The sequence below is a fragment of the Anastrepha obliqua genome, chromosome 2 (genome assembly GCF_027943255.1).
Source record: "Anastrepha obliqua isolate idAnaObli1 chromosome 2, idAnaObli1_1.0, whole genome shotgun sequence".
NCBI classification, from domain to species: domain Eukaryota; kingdom Metazoa; phylum Arthropoda; class Insecta; order Diptera; family Tephritidae; genus Anastrepha; species Anastrepha obliqua.
In genome coordinates this window covers 114,471,096-114,488,729 of record NC_072893.1, presented here as the reverse complement: position 1 = coordinate 114,488,729, position 17,634 = coordinate 114,471,096, and the positions used below count along the sequence as shown (strand labels likewise).

At 37.0% G+C, this 17,634-nt stretch overlaps 1 protein-coding gene across 1 annotated transcript; it reads right to left on the bottom strand.

Moving 5' to 3' along the window:
- Positions 1–3,111: 3,111 nt before the first annotated feature.
- On the bottom strand, positions 3,112–6,124 carry LOC129239362 (basic salivary proline-rich protein 1-like). Its single transcript, XM_054874817.1, has 3 exons — positions 6,032–6,124; positions 5,876–5,951; positions 3,112–3,325 (listed from the first exon to the last, which is right to left on the bottom strand). The coding sequence occupies exons 1-3, from the start codon at positions 6,086–6,088 to the stop codon at positions 3,282–3,284; spliced, it is 177 nt and encodes a 58-aa protein (XP_054730792.1). The 5' UTR covers positions 6,089–6,124; the 3' UTR covers positions 3,112–3,281.
- Positions 6,125–17,634: the final 11,510 nt, after the last annotated feature.

Below are 17,634 nucleotides of genomic sequence, written 5' to 3'. Positions count from 1 at the left end.
GCAGTTAAAATATGTTTTGCATAAATAACTTTTTTTTAGTTTTTTTTTAATTTGTTTTATGTTCTTTGATTATCTGATAGGTACTAAACTACAGCTTTGCAATAAAGGTAATAAACCTATTTTTGTCATTAGTAATAGACAGGAAGTGTTAGACGCTACTTTTACTATTGACTCCGTCATTAACAGAATCAGGAACTGGAAAGTTTTGTAAGAACATTCCTTCTCTGATCACAGATGTATCTCTTTCGAGGTTAGTAAAGATCTACCGAAATCTAAGCCTGGTAGAAATATCACGAAAATATACTGGGAAAAGTATGTAGATTGTATCGGGGTTACCCTAGGAACATGTCCATCTGTGGTACCACAAAGCATAGAAGGACTAGAAAATTTGGTTGACAAGATTACCTATAACATGAATGCTGCCTTAGCGGAAGCCTGTCCCATAAGAAGACTGAGGGGTAAACCAAAGCCTAAGTGGTGGACGGTTGAACTAAGCAAGTTTCAAAAAACAAGCAGAAGCGCTTTTAATGTGGCAAAGAACTGACGTCTCGCAGAAGACTGGAAAGGCTATAAAGATGCTCTGAAAATCTACAAGAATGAAATCAGAAATGCCCAAAGGCAATCTTGGAAATCCTTGTGTGAAGAGGTTGAGGGGGCAACTGAGACCTCCAGACTTCTAAGATCTTAGCGGGAAGTCCTCGAAATTGGGAACTGCTACTTTCACTATAACCAGTAAAGAGTCTTTAGAACTTTTACTCGACCCTCACTTTCCAGGCTGCTCAGACATTACTGGGCATGACATGGAAGATGCAGTACACTGTCGTGAAGTCAGAATAGACGCTATATCTGAGGATCGGCTCTTATGGGCAATTGAAAGTTTCAAACCCTTTAAATCACCGGGTCCATATGGAACTGCAAAAGGCCGCCGGATATCTTACACGGCAGAGAGTTCACTGCACAAACAGGAATTTACTTTAGCCGCTTTCCTTGATATTGAAGGGGCCTTTAACAATGTTGAAGGGGGGCAATTACTGCAGCACTCACCGATCTTAGGGTAGAACCGGGCTTGGTAGGCTTCATTGGCAAAATGCTAAATAGCAGAATCATTGAAGCGGAACTAGGAGAATCGGTGCTCAGGAGATTGGTAAGTAGAGGTACACCGCAAGGTGGACTCCTCTAACCGTTTTTAGGGAACGCAGTTGTAAATAAACTTCTGTTAATACGGGAATCGGTGGGCTGTAAGGTGATAGCTTACGCCGATGATGTTGTTATTGCTGTCTCTGGTAAATTTGTATCTACATTAAGAGACCTAATACAAAATGCTCTAGACATACTTTCTAGGTGGGCAGAAAAGTGTGGTCTAGGAGTCAACCCAGACAAAACACAACTCATATTGTTCACTAGGAAACATAAAATCCCTCAGCTAAGTCCAACTATGCTCACGGGGGAAGCTCTTGTGATTTCAGAAGAAACCAAGTACTTGGGACTAAACATAAATAGGAAACTGACTTGGAAGTCAAACATCTTAGAAATAGTCAGGAAAGCGGACCTAGCTTTTTATGCCTGCAAGAGAGCTTTAGGTAAGACCTGGGGAATTAAACCTAAGGTTGCTCATTGGCTTTACACAGCTGTCGTCAGACCCATTCTTCTATATGGAAATGTTGTCTGGTGGCGTGCTTTGCAGAAAAAACCCTATTCTAATTTATTGAATAAGGTGCAAAGATGAAAACCACGCCATCCATGGCTTTGGACATCATGCTACATCTGCCACCCCTAGATATCTTCTGCAAATACTCAGTGGCCTGCTCCGCTTTAAGGCTCAAAGCATTGTAGGAATGGAGGACTGTCACACATGGACATTCAACCATTTTAGACTCCTACACAGATATACCCAGTGACTGTGATTATCACCCTCCCATTCTTTGCTTCGAAAGGAATTTCCTAATGAAAATCCCTTCTAGACTGGAATGGCTTGAAGAAGATCCAACACCCAACACACCCGTTAAGATCTACACGGACGGATCCAAAATGGACACCGGTGTAGGATCAGGGTTATTTTGCGAAGAGCTTTCTATTAGTAAATCCTTTAAATTACCGGATCACTGTAGCGTTTTTTAAGCGGAAATAAACGCTATTCATGAAGCTTTAAAATGGTTAAAGATACAGAATATCATCAACGGATATCTGCATTCTATCAGACAGCCAAGCTGCCCTACGAGCCCAGGATGCATTCCGAACAACATCAAGGAGCGTCTTACGTTGTCACCAATCTCTAAATGAGATGGCCAAACAATATCGTATAATCTTATGTTGGGTTCCAGGTCACTGAGATCTATACATTTTAGGTATCAATAACCTTTTACGCTTTGTCAAAAGCTCAAGATGGTTTAATATGGAGAGGGAAATGTAGACTGGGCTTACAACGGACCCATTTCGTGGTCTAAGTGGCATCGTTGTTTCTATGTGCGATGCGGCTGCCAAGCCTAACCTAACCTTCATGTTCTTACGTTTTTATTTTAAAATGTTTATTTTAATTTTTTATTTTAAAATTTGTTACATAGTTTCATACTCATATACACAGAAACATTTCCAAAACGACTTCGAACAATTTATTTCAAAATCATTTAACTCTCGATCTAATAATATTTTACATTCCTGCTTCAAAATTTTCTTCTTCCTCCAACGGTTTGCTATCCTTTTCACTTATTCGGCTTGACCGCTGCAATCATAATTGTAGGCGAGTTGGCAGACCGAAAACTCACGATACCAAGTACCTTCAAGTTCCAAACATACGTACACACCTCGCAAGTAGTCATATTTATGCATCGACAAAAGCAGCCATTTTACGTTTATAATTAAGTTGGAATTTATTACTGCGGCAGATAAAATGCAGCAAAGACAATAATTTACCTTTATGGTTTTTATTAAGCCAATAACAGCAGCAGTAGAAAAATAAAAATACAAGTAAATATGTAGAAGGGAATAAAGCGCAGACCCAAATTATTATGCATGCAACACAAAAAAGCAAGCAAGGAGGCAATTGGCCAAATTTTTGGTCAAAATATACTGTTGACTACCTAACACCTTTTGTGAAGAATAAAAAATTTGAGGTTGTGAAAAAATAAATTTTTTAAATTTTATTTTTGAATGCATTTCAAGTTGATATTTCTTAAAAAAAAAAGTGAGTGAAAATTTGTTTCCAATTGGAGGTGTAATGAGGAGAGCTACTATGCGATTTGTCAGTTATCCAAAGCATTGTCGATAAAGAAGGGGTGGTTAAATTAGCCGGAACTGGAAGTGCTGTTTTTAGGTGGTGGTGGGCGACCTAGAAAAAAGTAGTTAAATAGTAAAAATATTATTATTACAAATAAAAAATATTTAAAATATTAAGCACACAAGGCTTTCGCACTCAGTAAGCTTATAATTATTTTAATGTTTTCTAAAAAAACTAAAAAAATATTGATTTTGTAAAATCTATATGTAAAATAAATATAGAAAAATATATGAAAGAATATATTATATGTATAAAACAATTATAAAGAAAAATATCTTTTCAAGTATTAAGCTTTTCAAGCTTTTACAAAAGAAACGGAAAAGAAAAGGGATAGAAGGAGAAAAACGAGCAGACAAAGAAAAATGTGAAAAGCATTGAAAAGAAATAGGAACAGGAATAAGAATATAAATAGAAAAATGAATAAAAACTGGATTATGAAAAAGAATAGGGATTGGAATAAGAAATGTGGAAGGCGATAAATAATGGTAAGTAACTGGAAATTAAAAAAAACAGGAAAAATAAAAAGAGAAAGGAATAAGGAAAGGTAAAAGAGACTGAAAGAAACGGAAATGTAAACTAAAGAAGAAACTATTACAAAAGCAATCGAAAAAGTAAAGAGAAACATAAAAAAAGAAAAAAGTCTCTACCTCTCAAGGAAAGGAAAATGATGAAAAGCGAAATTGAAATTGAAAGGAAACAGAAAAAGTAAGAGGAAACGAAAATGAAAAATAATAAAAAAAAGAAAAGCGAAAACGAGAGGATGAAAAATGGAACGAAAAACAAGAAATCAAAAAAGAGATATAAAAACGAAAAGAAAGAGGAAGACAATAGAATTTGCAAACAAAATGGAAGAAAAAAGGGAAATAAAAAGAAAAGAAAGGAAGAGAAAAAGCAAACATATAAAGCTGAATAATAAAGAAAGGGAAACGAAAACGAATAGGGAATGGAAAAACCAAAAAAAGAAAAGAAAAAACAAAGTAATAACGGGAATAGAACGACAATGCAAATGGAAAACAAATGAAACGAATAGCAAAAGAAAAAAGGAAAAGGCAAAGACAGAGAAAAAGGATAATAACAAAGAAAGAAAAACGCAATTGGATTGGAAGAAAGGGGGCGAAAAGAAGAAAGAAATAGAAAGGAAAAAAGAAAGAGGAAAAGAAAATGAAAACGAATAAATATAAAAAAATGCATAGCAGAATAGCAAAGAAAGGGAAACTTAAAAAAATAAAAGGAAAGGGAAAATGCAAAAAAAAGAAAGAAAAAAGAAAAGAATAATGGAAGAATAAAATAAAGAAAGAGAAAAAGAAAAAGAAAAACAAAAAAGAAAAAGAAAGAGAAGGAGAAAAGGAAAATAACAAAGAAAGGAAAAAGAAGATGAAAGGGAAACGGAAACAGAAAGCAAAAGTAAGAAAAAATTTAAAGGAGAATAACAAAGAAAAAAAAAACGAAATGGAAACGGAAAGAACAAAAAGAAAAAGAAAAAAAGAAAAAAATGGATAGAAATAAAAAGAAAAAGAACAGAAAATGAAAAAATTTAAACGAGAATAACAAAGAAAGAAATAGAATAGGAAATGGAAACGGAAAAGCAAAGAAAAAAAAGAAAAAGAACAGAAAACGAAAAAATGTAAAGGAGAATAACAAAGAAAGGAAAACGAAGACGAAAAGGAAATGAAACGAAACAAAGAAAAAGAAAAAAGGAAATAAATGGATAGGAAAAAACGCAAAAGAACAGAAAGCGAAAAAATTTAAAGGAGAATAACAAAGAAAGGAAAAAGAACACGAAAAGGAAATGAAACGAAACAAAGAAAAAGAAAAAAGGAAATAAGTGGATAGGAAAAAACGAAAAAGAACAGAAAACGAAAAAAATTAAAGGAACTGTAATGGATAGATAATGGAAATGGAAAGAAAACAATAAAAAAAGAAAAAAGAAAAGGATAATGAGAAATAGTAAAAAGAAAAATGAAAACGATAGAGAAAAAAGAAGGTAGGATGACGAAAAGGCACAGCGATTAGTTTAGGAATAAAAATAGGAGTAGAAAAATATATGTAGAAAACAAATAAAAATAGGACGTGGGGAAAAATGTTAATGGAAATATGAAACAAATAGAGGAACAATAGTAAATAAGGAATATGAAATTAAAAATTAAATATGAAAGATTTAATATCTATTTATTTTTGTTCCTTGTTCACTCATCTCGGAAGCATAGGGCCTCGACAAGACTTGTCTTGCGTTGGTTGCGTTAATCTATTTGATTTCTGACAGTCATAAGTGTTGGAAATGCCCACACTTCATTGCACTAAAATTTAATGGGCCATAAAACTGTTTAACCTAATTCTCTTTTTTTATTCTGATTAAAAAGTATGACATTTTAATGAAATTTGGCCGAAAATATAGCTAAATATTTACGCTAAACGATGTCAATAATAACACGGTCTTGGAAGGAAAGCCTTTTTTTGTTAATTCTGTCCCAATCAAGACCAGAAACCGGTTAGTAAATAAATTGAAGCTATGTTGCTAAAAATTGCTTCATGTTAAAGTCTAGTTTTAATCTGAAAGGTGCGATTGAATTTATTTATTTCTGAATTTATTATATTACATACCGCTTGGTGGTGGGCCTCTTGGTGGTCGGCCGCTTGGTGGAGGACCACTTGGTGGTGGACCGCTAGGTGCAGCAGCCTAAATGTACAATGCAATGGAGAAGATGAAAAATAGATTTTGTTAAAAAGTGCGAGAGTGTAGAGAAAAATATTATTTACCATTAGAGTGCCCACTAGAGCGCTTATTATCAAAACGAAGAGAAAATGTAATTTCATATTGCTGAAACTTCCACCGCTGAATATCAAACTGATGCCGTTCAAAAGCAATTCACTCCTTTTATACAGAATTCATAAAAATATGCGAAACAAAAAATTTTGCTCGGCTAAATCACTTAATTTCAACTATTTTTACAAACTTTTTATGTATGTATGCACCCACAAATGAGCAATTATAGGCATATTCGGAGCAATTATAAGCGTATTTGGAGCAACCATGCATAAAGTGCGATTAAGTATTGTAAAAGTAATTTGAATTTGAATGTAAATAGATTTCATTCGAAACAATGCAAAAAATTGCAATTTTTTGCGTCAAACTATAAACATGTTGTAGAAATTATTAACACTTCTTCATTGCGTGTATGTCTACAATTATTAATAATGAAATCGAAATAATAACAAATTTTCTCATATGAGTACATAGGGCCCTCGGAAGCCAATTGAACTCGGAAGTGAGTCAACGGGAGAAAATAACTATTAATTCGTAACTAGAATTGGCAAGCAATCTAAGCGTAAGCGGTGAAAGCGAAATACTGCGGAAAACAATCATGGACTGGTGTTTGGTGGTAGAAGTTACACTAGTTCGTATGGGACTAGTAGTGTACCAGTTGCAAAATTACCAATTGGGAGTGTATGAAAAACAAGTATTAAGTATAAATCAGAGTAAAAGAAGAAGTGTTAGTATTAAATAAGTTACTAGTTCGAATGGGACTAGTAGTGTACTAGTTGCGAAATTACCAGTTAAAGGTCTATGTAAATTAAGTATTAAATACAAATAAATAAATGCAAGTATTTAATAAGCTACTAGCTCAAATAGGACTAGTATCGTACCAGTTGCAACATCACCAATTGGAACTGGTTATTTAACAAGTGTTATGTATACACAAGTATTAACAAAGTGCAAGTATTAAATAAGTTGCTGGTTCGATTGGGACTAATAGTGAACCAGTTGTTAGTCTTAAAGAAGTGTAGTTATTAAATAAGTTATTAGTTCGAATGGGACTAGTACTTTACTAGCTGCGAAATTACCAGTTAAAGGTGTATATAAATTATATATTAAATACAAATAAGTATTAGAGAAATGCAAGTATTGAGCAAGTTACTACTTCAAATGTAATTAGTAGTGTTCCAGTTGTAAAATGGCCATTTAGAGGTGTATGCAAAACAAGTTCTAAGTAGATATAAGTACTTATTAAAGAAAATAATCGCTAGTTCAATTTGGACTAGTAGTGTACCAGTTGCAACAGCACCAACTAGAACTATACTAAACAAGTATTACAAGTGTGTATGCACAAGTATTAACAAAGGGTTTTCCAACAACAGAATGTTGTGAATAAATGGATTGCGCTATCGAGAGATGATTATGGCGGGAATTGGATGGTATTGATATGGAAAACGTTTATTTTCAACAAGACGGCGAAAACATTGATCTTTTACGGGAAAAGTTTCCGGACCGTGTTATCTCTCGAAGAGGTGATCACAATTGGCCACCGAGATCTTGTGATTTAACACTTTGTGACTTTTTTCTTTGAGCCCACGTGAAAGAGAAGGTCTACGCCAACAGCTCAGGGTCGATTCAAGACCTCAAAGATGGAATTCGTGAGGTTATCGAGGACATAGGGCAGCCACTTTGCAATTCGGTTATGGAAAATTGCATGAAAAAGATATTATCCTGTAAGCGTAAAAAATATGAATATCAAAATAACACCTCTTATTGGAAACCCCTTTATTAAATAAGTTATACTAGTTAGAGAGTAACTAGTACTGTACTAGTTGCAAAATAACTGTTTACATCTGGCCAAAGGCTTACCACGGCGGCATTCTTCAAAATGTTAAAAGAAATTCTTTATGCTGTGAAAACCACAATAACCGCAACTATATTTTCCGCTGGCCGGCCTAGCTGAATGGCCTGGTGCGTAACTATCATGCGGGAGTGCGTAGGTTCGAATCTTCGATCATACAGATATGCATACTAAATTTGGAAGAATTTGATTGAGTGACTTAATGGTAGTAAAGGGTTAAGGCCCTTTAGCACTGCGACCATATTGATCTATTGTGCACCCTATGCTGTCTATTGACTGTTAAGTATGTTTATGCATGAACTTGTTTAAAAACCTTTTCCTTCTATGCGTCAATCTCGGACATTCGATAATGAGATGTTCTATAGACTCCTCATCTTCGCAGCAAAATCTGCAGGCGCTGGTGTTAGTTATGCCTAATTTATGTAAGTGTTTGTTGCAGGTGAAGTGACCCGTGAGGGCGCCTGTGTTCTTTAACGTGAGGGCCGTGTTAGCTCTTTTAGCATTGAAACTTAGGAACTTTTTGGAGTGTCTAAGACCCTCTACGTTGTTCCAATGCTGATTTAATAGACTTTTTGGCCCAGTATTTTACTTTTTGTTTTAGGCTGTTTTTGTTAAATCCAAACATGGGACTAGGTCCGATGAAATTTACATCTGCCCTTTTTTTGGCTTGAAAGTCTGCCTTTTCGTTGCCGTCATATCCCTCATGTCCTGGTACCCAAATTAATGAGACATTGTTTTTGGATGCCAGGTTATTGAGTGCCTTGTGGCATTCTAAGAGAGTTTTTGAGTTGTAGATATAGCTATGTAAAGCTTTTAGAACTGATTAGATGTCCGAGAGTATTCTAATCTTTACTCTCTTGTGGTTTCTACGTTGCGTGATGTTTGCTGCTTCCATTATTGCGTATAATTCCGCTTGGAAGATGGTGGTGTCCCTGGTGAGAGTGAATGATTTGTAGATTCTGGGCCCCACTACTCCTGCTCCTACACTATAAGGTGTTTTTGATCCATCAATGTACCATTTTTGTGAAACAGAGGGTTGGGTCAATGTGGTCTGAGACTTGAGCCATGCTTATGGTGTTTTTAATTTTATTTAGGATGCTTAGGTGACCGGTGAGGTTGCCTAATTTGAAATTTTCTTTCATGTGTAGCATGTGCTTGCGTAGCTGCTTCCTCTTGGATTGCTAATGAAGTGGTGGGAGATTAAGGAGTGCTTCCATCCCAGCTGTTGGGGTAGTTCTCATAGCCCTTGTGATGCATAGGCACTTTTCCCAGTTCGGTTATCGCTGTTTGTTGGATAGATTTGCTCCACCATACTAGTGCCCCATTCAGTATGATTGGTCTAACCATTTGGGTGCATATCCAGAGGGCCATACTAGGGCTGAGGCCCCAGGATCCGCCTAGTAATTGTTTGGTTGTCCACAAGGATTTCGTGGCTTTTTTTGTTATATTATTTATACGTGATTCCCAAGTGAGTTTTTTATCTAAGTGAGTGACTTAAGAGGCACGCATAAGTTCTTTAAAGTGAGCGCCAGCTACCACATAAATTTTCCAACATTTTTGTATTGCATTCTCAAAAATTACTGTTATATTTCGTCTCATTTTCAACACCCATCCTCCCAATAGTAAGAAAGGCATCCCAGCTGAGTTTGATTCAGATATTTCAGTTCTTCCTCGATAAATCTGTGGCAAATTCAGTCTGTTGGGCTGTTGGATAGACAGGAAGGCATGGCCCAATCAATCAGTTTAATCATTCCTAATATTTTGGTCTATAATTTACCTACACTGCCTATGACTACTCCATTATTCCATGCACTAGTCCACTGGCGGGCATAAAAATGATCTCAGTAATGGAAAATGCCTTCTACGACCTACATTCTTACATATACGCGAATGAATAATAATTTGAAATCACAATAATTACAGTAAGTAACAAGCTTTCTCTGCGCCACTTAAACACAAAATTACTTAATTCTTAATTGATTTCGCAAATAATCCAATAACGACTTTCTAAAACAACATAAAACGTTGATTGAAATTTTATAACATCCGAAATTAACTAAATGACATATATTTATAGCCTCCCAATTAGCCTTTTTTGTGTTGCTTTTGAATTGCGTTTCATTTTAGCTCAATTTTTTTGCGAAAAGAAATACCTGTTGCTCTGTTCTGTTTTAGCAAACTTCAAATAAATGTATAAATTATTTCAATGGAGCTCTAAAGGCTGTTGAAAGTTCTCTTATTATTTTAAGTTGGGTTAGGGCTAGGTTATATACTTGTCAATATAACCTAAGAGGTCCTACTTGCAGGGACACTAAGTTAATCATTGCGCTGCCAATGGAAGAGAAAAAAGGAAAACCCATATGAGCGTAGTTTCAAAGTATTCAGATGTTATCAAAAGGGACATTACCCGACTAATTTTGAGCGCATCACCAGCAAGCCGATAGTGCTAATTTCTGCTTGGCCGTGGGAATAGATGTTTACTTCCTTCACAGTTATTACATCAACTGCTTCCTTGCTTTGGCTACCATCGCTAGAAAGGCACTGAGTGATTTGATACCTTGAATTTGAGTTTGAGAGGGAGCCACTCGTAAAAAACTCCTCCATCAACTTTTCTGTCCGACTTCTAGCATGCGTGAACAGGTTCACCCAACTCTGTTTTTGTTTTTGTAAGTAACTCACTTGGTATTACAAGTCTGCTTCAGTGATAGGTAGGTTAGGTTAGGTTAACGAGGTTGCTTGTCGGGGTCCTAAGGCTCATTGTCATACCCGGCTTGCTTAGATTTTTTAAGACATTCCAGTGAGACATTTTACAAATTTTTTAGGTCTTCAAAGAAATAATCGCCAGCATATTTGGCACGGCTTCTTTTAAGTGCAGGACATTCACAGAGGTCTCAATTTCTTCTTCATCTTCACAACTCTATCAGAAGTCATTGTGAGTTACACCCATTCTACGGGTTAGGGTGCAGTGACCCGTTATAACACCTGTGATGACGCTGGTTGTTAATATGTGGAATCCAAGTAGACATTTTGACCTTTTAAGATTCAGTTTTTTTCCAGAATGATTTGAAGACCCTGCAGTTAATAGTCAAAGACCACCGCGGAGAGTACAGTTCGTCTAGAGATTTGCTTGTGTCCTCTACCACTTGCTAAAGGTTAAGCTCAGAGCCTTTCATTGCATACTCATCCGCTCTTTCGTTTTCCTCCACTCCAGAGTGGTCGGAGATCCAACAAAGTGTGGTGTTGTTGTATAAGCGGAAGCGACCTCCTTCATTCTTTAACGCATCTTGAATTCATGCACTTTTAGGTCAGTGCCTTGATCGCTGCTTGACTAGCAACAAAAATGGTAAGATTTACCAGAGGTAAGGCCGTAGAGTGTAAATCTCAGCCTGGAAGACGCTACAACGGTCTGGCAGTCCAAAGGAGAAATTTTATAATTGTTCCGAGTACGCTCCTGATCCAGTGACATTATCTATCCAGGGAGAGGTAAGTTTTAATCATCTTGAATTTCGTTACTATTTCCCAGAAATCTACAGGTGAAGAGTCTGTTCCAGAGGCTTTTTTATATCGAGCTTGTCAAGCTTTTTCTTATATCCAGCCACAAATGTGGAGCTGTTAAACAATAGAAAAAGAGTTCAGTTGACGGTCGGTCGAGACGATTTCCATTACCTCAGAAACATTTTCGATAAGTGGCTTAACAGTGCGTGGTGGGTTTTCGACATAAAAATTCTCCCGAATGGCGAATAGCAGTATCGGGACTCAGGGCTATAAGGTTGATCTGATCTGTAAAAGGATCTCACTTAGATCTATTGGATTCATTGCTTTACCAGTGCTATGTATTTGGAGTCAAAGGTATTATTTTATGTAATTCATAATGCACGTCTCCGCGAGTTTTAATTTTGTCAGCAATTTCCTTCAGGGATGAAAAATATGCTGGTCTAGACACATTTGTCGAGTCCTACAATGAGCAGGGCAGTGGCAAAGTAGGTGTTCCAAAGTACCCCTAGCCAACGCTTCGTTTTATTCGGATCGCTCTGGACTAATACCATTTTGGCTGCGAGATGATGTGTGACACAGGACTCCGTCAGTGCTCCAACCAATATTTTGCAGTCTTTTCTAGAGAGTGATAAAATAAAGTTTGTTATTTCGTTTTCCAAGTTCTTAGTATAATTTTGGCAGTTTTGTACGAGATTGAGTGTTTCCACGTCGGCTGCGTTTCCAAAGTTCCTTATTCAGTTCTGTTTTCAGAAATGAGAGTGATGGGTATACATATGTGATGAGTACTCAGAACTATAAGCACTCCATATATTTACAGCAAATCTGTCTTTAGTTTTCGCCTCCAGTGAAGATAAACTGTAAGTTGTGGAGTATTTCCTATTTGCTGGGCTCCAACTTTCGGGAGCGCTCAAATAATGTCGAGTCAAGCATTAGCTCTCTAACTGAACTGATGCAGAAATGTTATTTTTTTCCAATGAAATTTTATCAATCTAATGCCATCTAATGTACCTCCAACGCTACGTGAGATGGAGATTGTAAAAGACAACTATTGGAAAAATAATATTTTTATTTTAAATTAAATTATATTTTTAAAATTAGTTTATTGGCAAATATATAATATTTATTAGCAAAGACAGCAGGATATTCAATTAGTAGAATGAGTACCTCCTTGAGTACGCAAACTAAAAGTTGGATAAAAGCTTTCACTTTGAATCGCTGCAGACAGCCAAAAATTTCGCCACACAACTTAGCGTTTCTCCGGCTGCTCTCTTCTTGAAATTTGTTGCCACTCCAGCAGCAAGCTCTTCGCTGCTAAATTCAGCCACATACTACTTATAAGTGCATGCGTATGTGTATGTATGTCCAAATATTTATCTCACATCATATCATATCACATCCTGCTTACTTATCTACTTACCCTGCAAAACACACCACTACACATAAACCTTTTCCTGTCGCTCATTTAGTTGGTTAACTTTTATTTGATTTTATTTTTCACAAAAAACATAAATCTTTTTATTGAAGTTTTCTCAGCTACTTTCACTGTGAATGCATAGGTATGTATGTGTGCATGTGTGAGTGTCTTTATATTTGCTTATGCGCGATTTTGAAGATTATTAATTTTGAAGTTTTGTATTTGTCATTTGTAAAGCTGTGTGTGCAAACAAACTTTCCTCCTTAAATATATCTACTTCCTCCCTATTTGTATATATGGGAATGTATGCAGTTGCTCGGAAATGCCACACGTGCTTTAATAAAGGTAAGTACTCTTTTATTTGACTTCGAAGTCAATATTATGGCATGTCAATGGAAAAAGCCTTCTTAATGGTAAGTTAATTAATTTCAAGTAAAATCTTTCTTCCTGATTATTTGCTATTTCTTGCATATTATCAGGCGTGTTTGTTAGTTTTATTGGGTCATAGTGCACTACGACCATTGATATGGCCCATTTTGCTTGACCGCGAGCCTATCACTGAGAGCTTCAAATGAATTTGAACACTTCCCGAACATTTTTTTTCCATATTAGCAGTGGATCTAGAGTCACTCCACTTATGTGAGTGTGTCTTCGCCCTGCAAGAGCTTCACATTCGCAAAAGCTATGATCTGGTGTTTCTGGCGGCTCAGCTATCAAAATGGCATACACTTGAAATTGAAATTTGAAAGGGTCGAGCCAAGGAACACGAGGAGATTTGGTGGCTCCAAAAACACTCAGGCTAAAGAGCCCATTATATTTAAAGCTCTGGAAAGGGGGTAGATAGTGAAGGAGCGAAGGAGAAAAGTATCAGAGAAAGAGATAGGAAAGAATAGAGACAGAGATAGAGATAGTTAGTCCTGTGAGAATTTTCCAGATTCTTTGGCAAATCCGTAAATATCCTCCAGTTTTAGAGAACGAATATTACTCATTCTCATGACATCGGAACCCAGTACCCGTAGCCGTGCTTTAGCAAAGGCAGGACACTCACAGAGAAAGTGCTCAGTGCTATCCGCCTCCTCCAAGCATGACAGGCATACCAGGTCCTCGATGATTCCAATTTTGGTCATATGCTGACCCCATGGGTTGTGTCCTGTAATGATGCCGCCCATCAACCGAATGTCTTTCCTTCTAAGTTTTAGTAGAAAGTTTGACAGTTTTCTGTTCGGACTTGTCACAAAATACTTTGCAGTTCTGCAGCGTTCTAGACCGGTCCATCGCTATTTATGTAGATTGCCTACATAATCGCTGATCCAGTTCTTCATTCCTGCGGAACTGATTCCGATTATTGGCTCTGGCCCCTGTGTGGGCACCGCTGATCCACGGTTGGCCAATTCGTCGGCAATTTCGTTTCCATGAAAACCGGAGTGTCCCGAAATCCATATAAGTACAAGCCTCTTTTGTCTTGCGACAGAATTAAGCTTCTTCTTACATTCTTGAACAATCTTTGAGGTTTGCTTCGCTTTCTCCAGGGCCTTCAATGCAGCCTGACTGCCACTGAAGACTCCAATCTGTAAAGGCATACACTTTATTCTACTAGTCCTAGTTTCCTGAAATGGTAACGATCATAGGGCCTCTGTATCTAGATTTAAGGGCCTACTTGCCGTGTCTCTAGAAGGAAGTATAAACCATTCTAACCATCTAAGTGCTGGACTTTCCGTCCAGTGTACGAATTCCTTGTCTTAACTGCCATTTATAATTTCATTTAAACTTTCTAAGCTCGCATAAAGGTTCTGGTTCATTGAATTTTTGGCGCAGCGTTAGGCAGTCCGCCTGTTCATTGCCAGGCTGAGACAGATGCCTGAAAAATGGAGCAAAGATACTTGGAAATGCTACACAGGAATACAAGTATAAGGGGATGGGGATTAGCGCACTAGATAGGGAGACTCTTATCACCTTTCTTAACTCCTGATCCCCAAATATTCTGAATATTCCTGAGAAAGGGCAAAGTACATTGTATTTATTTGCTCGCATTTCGGCAAATGAGCTCTTCAAGGCCTTCGGTGAATACCCAACATAAGTGAACCACATAGTGCAAATGTGCGATAAGGTAAACAAATTACGTGCTTTTAGCATAGCTGCAACGCGGATTACAAAAATGTTGCGTGGGGAGGAATGAACCCGAAAGGTGGAGCTTAGACAACCACAATTGGTGCAGCAGGGTGCTGAAAACGGCGAAGAGCCGTCGCAGTGTGAACACCGGACAATTACCGGCACTCAAATAGACATATGCGAACGATTTGAGTAAAAGTACTCTATAGCGGCCTTCGACGCATTACTTAAGGGCAAGATTCCGGGAGGAGCAACCGTTCGGACGAGAGGAGGTTTTTTTATGGTTAAAATCCCACACCAACTGCCAACTAACCGAACAGGTTTTTGACGCTTTTTTTCTATTAAAAAGAAAAGCCAAATACGGTTATCGGCCCAAGCACCTCCCATTGCATACTAAGAGCTTCATCTGTCTAGTAAAACCCGCGTAACGTTGACTCAATTAGGGTGTGGATATTATGGCAGGTTAAACTTCTACTAATCCAGAATCGACACCGATATACTCAATATATGTCCGGCATGTGAAGTTACCCCGCACGATACCAACCACCTATGGACATGGCCTCTCAAACCCACTCATCTAACACCCCTGTTTCTCTGGAACCAACCTATCGAAACGGTACATTTTGTGGTCCTACCATTAGATGAGTTAGGACTTAGTGAACTCGTACAATAACAACCACAAAGTATACTTGAAGCGGAACTCTTTACGATATATATGCTCACTTTAATCTTGAGTGCGGCTATAAGAATCCCATACTTACTGAGAGCCAGGCAGCTATCAAGGCTCTCAACTCTTTCCAGGTTACAGTAAAACTGGTGCTGGAAAGTCTTGGTAAGCTGAATATGTTCGTCCAGCGTCAAATGGGACACAGTAACAGCGCTTGCGGCCTGAATCATGACGAAACTCCAACAAATTGATTGGGAAGGAAGAACTCAATCGGCGAAAACAGCAGCAGCATACCATGGGAGACTAAATGCTTCAGCCAAACAAACAACCAGATAGATGCTTGAGATAAGCACTCACTACAGTATCAGATAGATGGCAAGAAAACAGCAGAGAGATGCTTGAGATAAGCACTCACTACAGTATCAGATAGATGACAAGACGATAGAAAAATTTCCGATGTACCAGCAGCTGGTGCGACGGCCACAAAAACAGCTGAAAATCTTAGACCAGCATAATCACGTACGTATTCTATGGGTTCCAGGATACATAAGAATTACTGGCAGATACCATAAATTAGCCAAGAATAAATAAAAGTAATTTAATAATCATCACAGAAATTCTAATACGAGGGTTAGGGGTAGTCAGAATTTAAAAAAAATTGGATTTTTTTTTTAGATTTTCTTAAAGTATAATATCTTAAAAATATTGTGTGAAAATTCGAAGTGAATCCGAAAAATACTTTTCGAGTTGTTTAGCAATTAACAAAGGGCGCTCGACTGCGCCGGAGGACAATAGCAAAACGCATTTAAAGTTTTTCTCAAAACTATGTTTTATCAACTGGTGATCACTGTAGCTTAAAAACCGCTTGGTAGATTTCAATAAAACTTATACTGCTCATACATAAAAAACTCGTGCCTGATCGAAGGATTTTTTTTTTCAAAAATTCGATTTTTTTTGACAATTAATTGTCGGTTTTTTTTTCTCGAAAATCTGAAAAATATTTCCTGAGGCCGTCATATTGTTAATTTTGAAAAGAGAGGCTTCGATCAGGCACAAGATTACCTTGTAAAACTAATTTCTCTTGTCCGATTGATTTTAGATCAATCCTCAAGGACTTGTGATGATCACCGCAAGGGACTTCCGGAGAAACGAGCTCCACACAAACAGCGATGACTTTTACAATTATCAATTTTCGTTTTAGAAATTTTCCTAAGGTGAAGTCGAAACATATTAATACATAATTTTATTTTTGTAAAATAAATCAATTAACTAGCAAACAAAAATGATTGGAAATCATCATTTTTTCGGGCCCCAGGCCTCTTTTCGTGCATGCTTTCCTGTGGCCAGCATGAAGCTCCTCATACTCCAGACACGTCTCTTCTTGCAATGAAAGTTATTTCAATCCCAAGGCTCAGTGACATATTCACATGTGCAATATTCCAAATATCCACACTTCCTCATAATTATACTTACTCGCAAATGTCTCTCTACATATGTATGTATGTGTGCATGTGAGTAAATGAACGATTTGTAGCTGCTTATCATAATGCACACCTTGCCGAGACACATACACTTGAAGGTACTTTTTATGCGCATATGTAACTGTAAAATTATGTTTGGGCACAGAAAAATGTTGGCACACACGCATGTAAATGAGCTTGTACATATGTATGCATGTATGTGTGTATGTACGTAAACGGTTGCTGTGCACATAAATTCATAAAATTATTATTATAATCAGCATTTTGCATTTGTAAAAACCTCAGAGATACCAAAATACACATTAAAACCGCCACCTGCCCTCATCACAAAACATAAAAACTAAAAAGAAAGAAAAAAAAACACCAGATACATTCAAACTGATGGGTTCATCATTTAACTCACATATGCGAAAGTAGTCGGTACACTGGTGGCAAACAAATTAGTTACAGGAATATTTTTTGGCCTTCCGCATGGAAGTTTGAACTTTACTATCTTTTAAAGCTTAATGTTTGATGAGTAGAGCTGTGATAGTCATGCAAAATAAAAGGCCAAAATAGGCATGCAAAAATGCATGAAA

What these genes read in the sequence shown, in the direction of transcription:
- LOC129239362 (XM_054874817.1), bottom strand. Translation starts at nt 6,088, where the DNA reads ATGAAATTACATTTTCTCTTCGTTTTGATAATAAGCGCTCTAGTGGGC. An exon ending in CTCTAGTGGGCACTCTAATG is followed by an intron (nt 5,952 to 6,031) that starts GTAAATAATATT and finishes TTGTACATTTAG; the next exon opens with GCTGCTGCACCTAGCGGTCC. An exon ending in AAGAGGCCCACCACCAAGCG is followed by an intron (nt 3,326 to 5,875) that starts GTATGTAATATA and finishes ACTTTTTTCTAG; the next exon opens with GTCGCCCACCACCACCTAAA.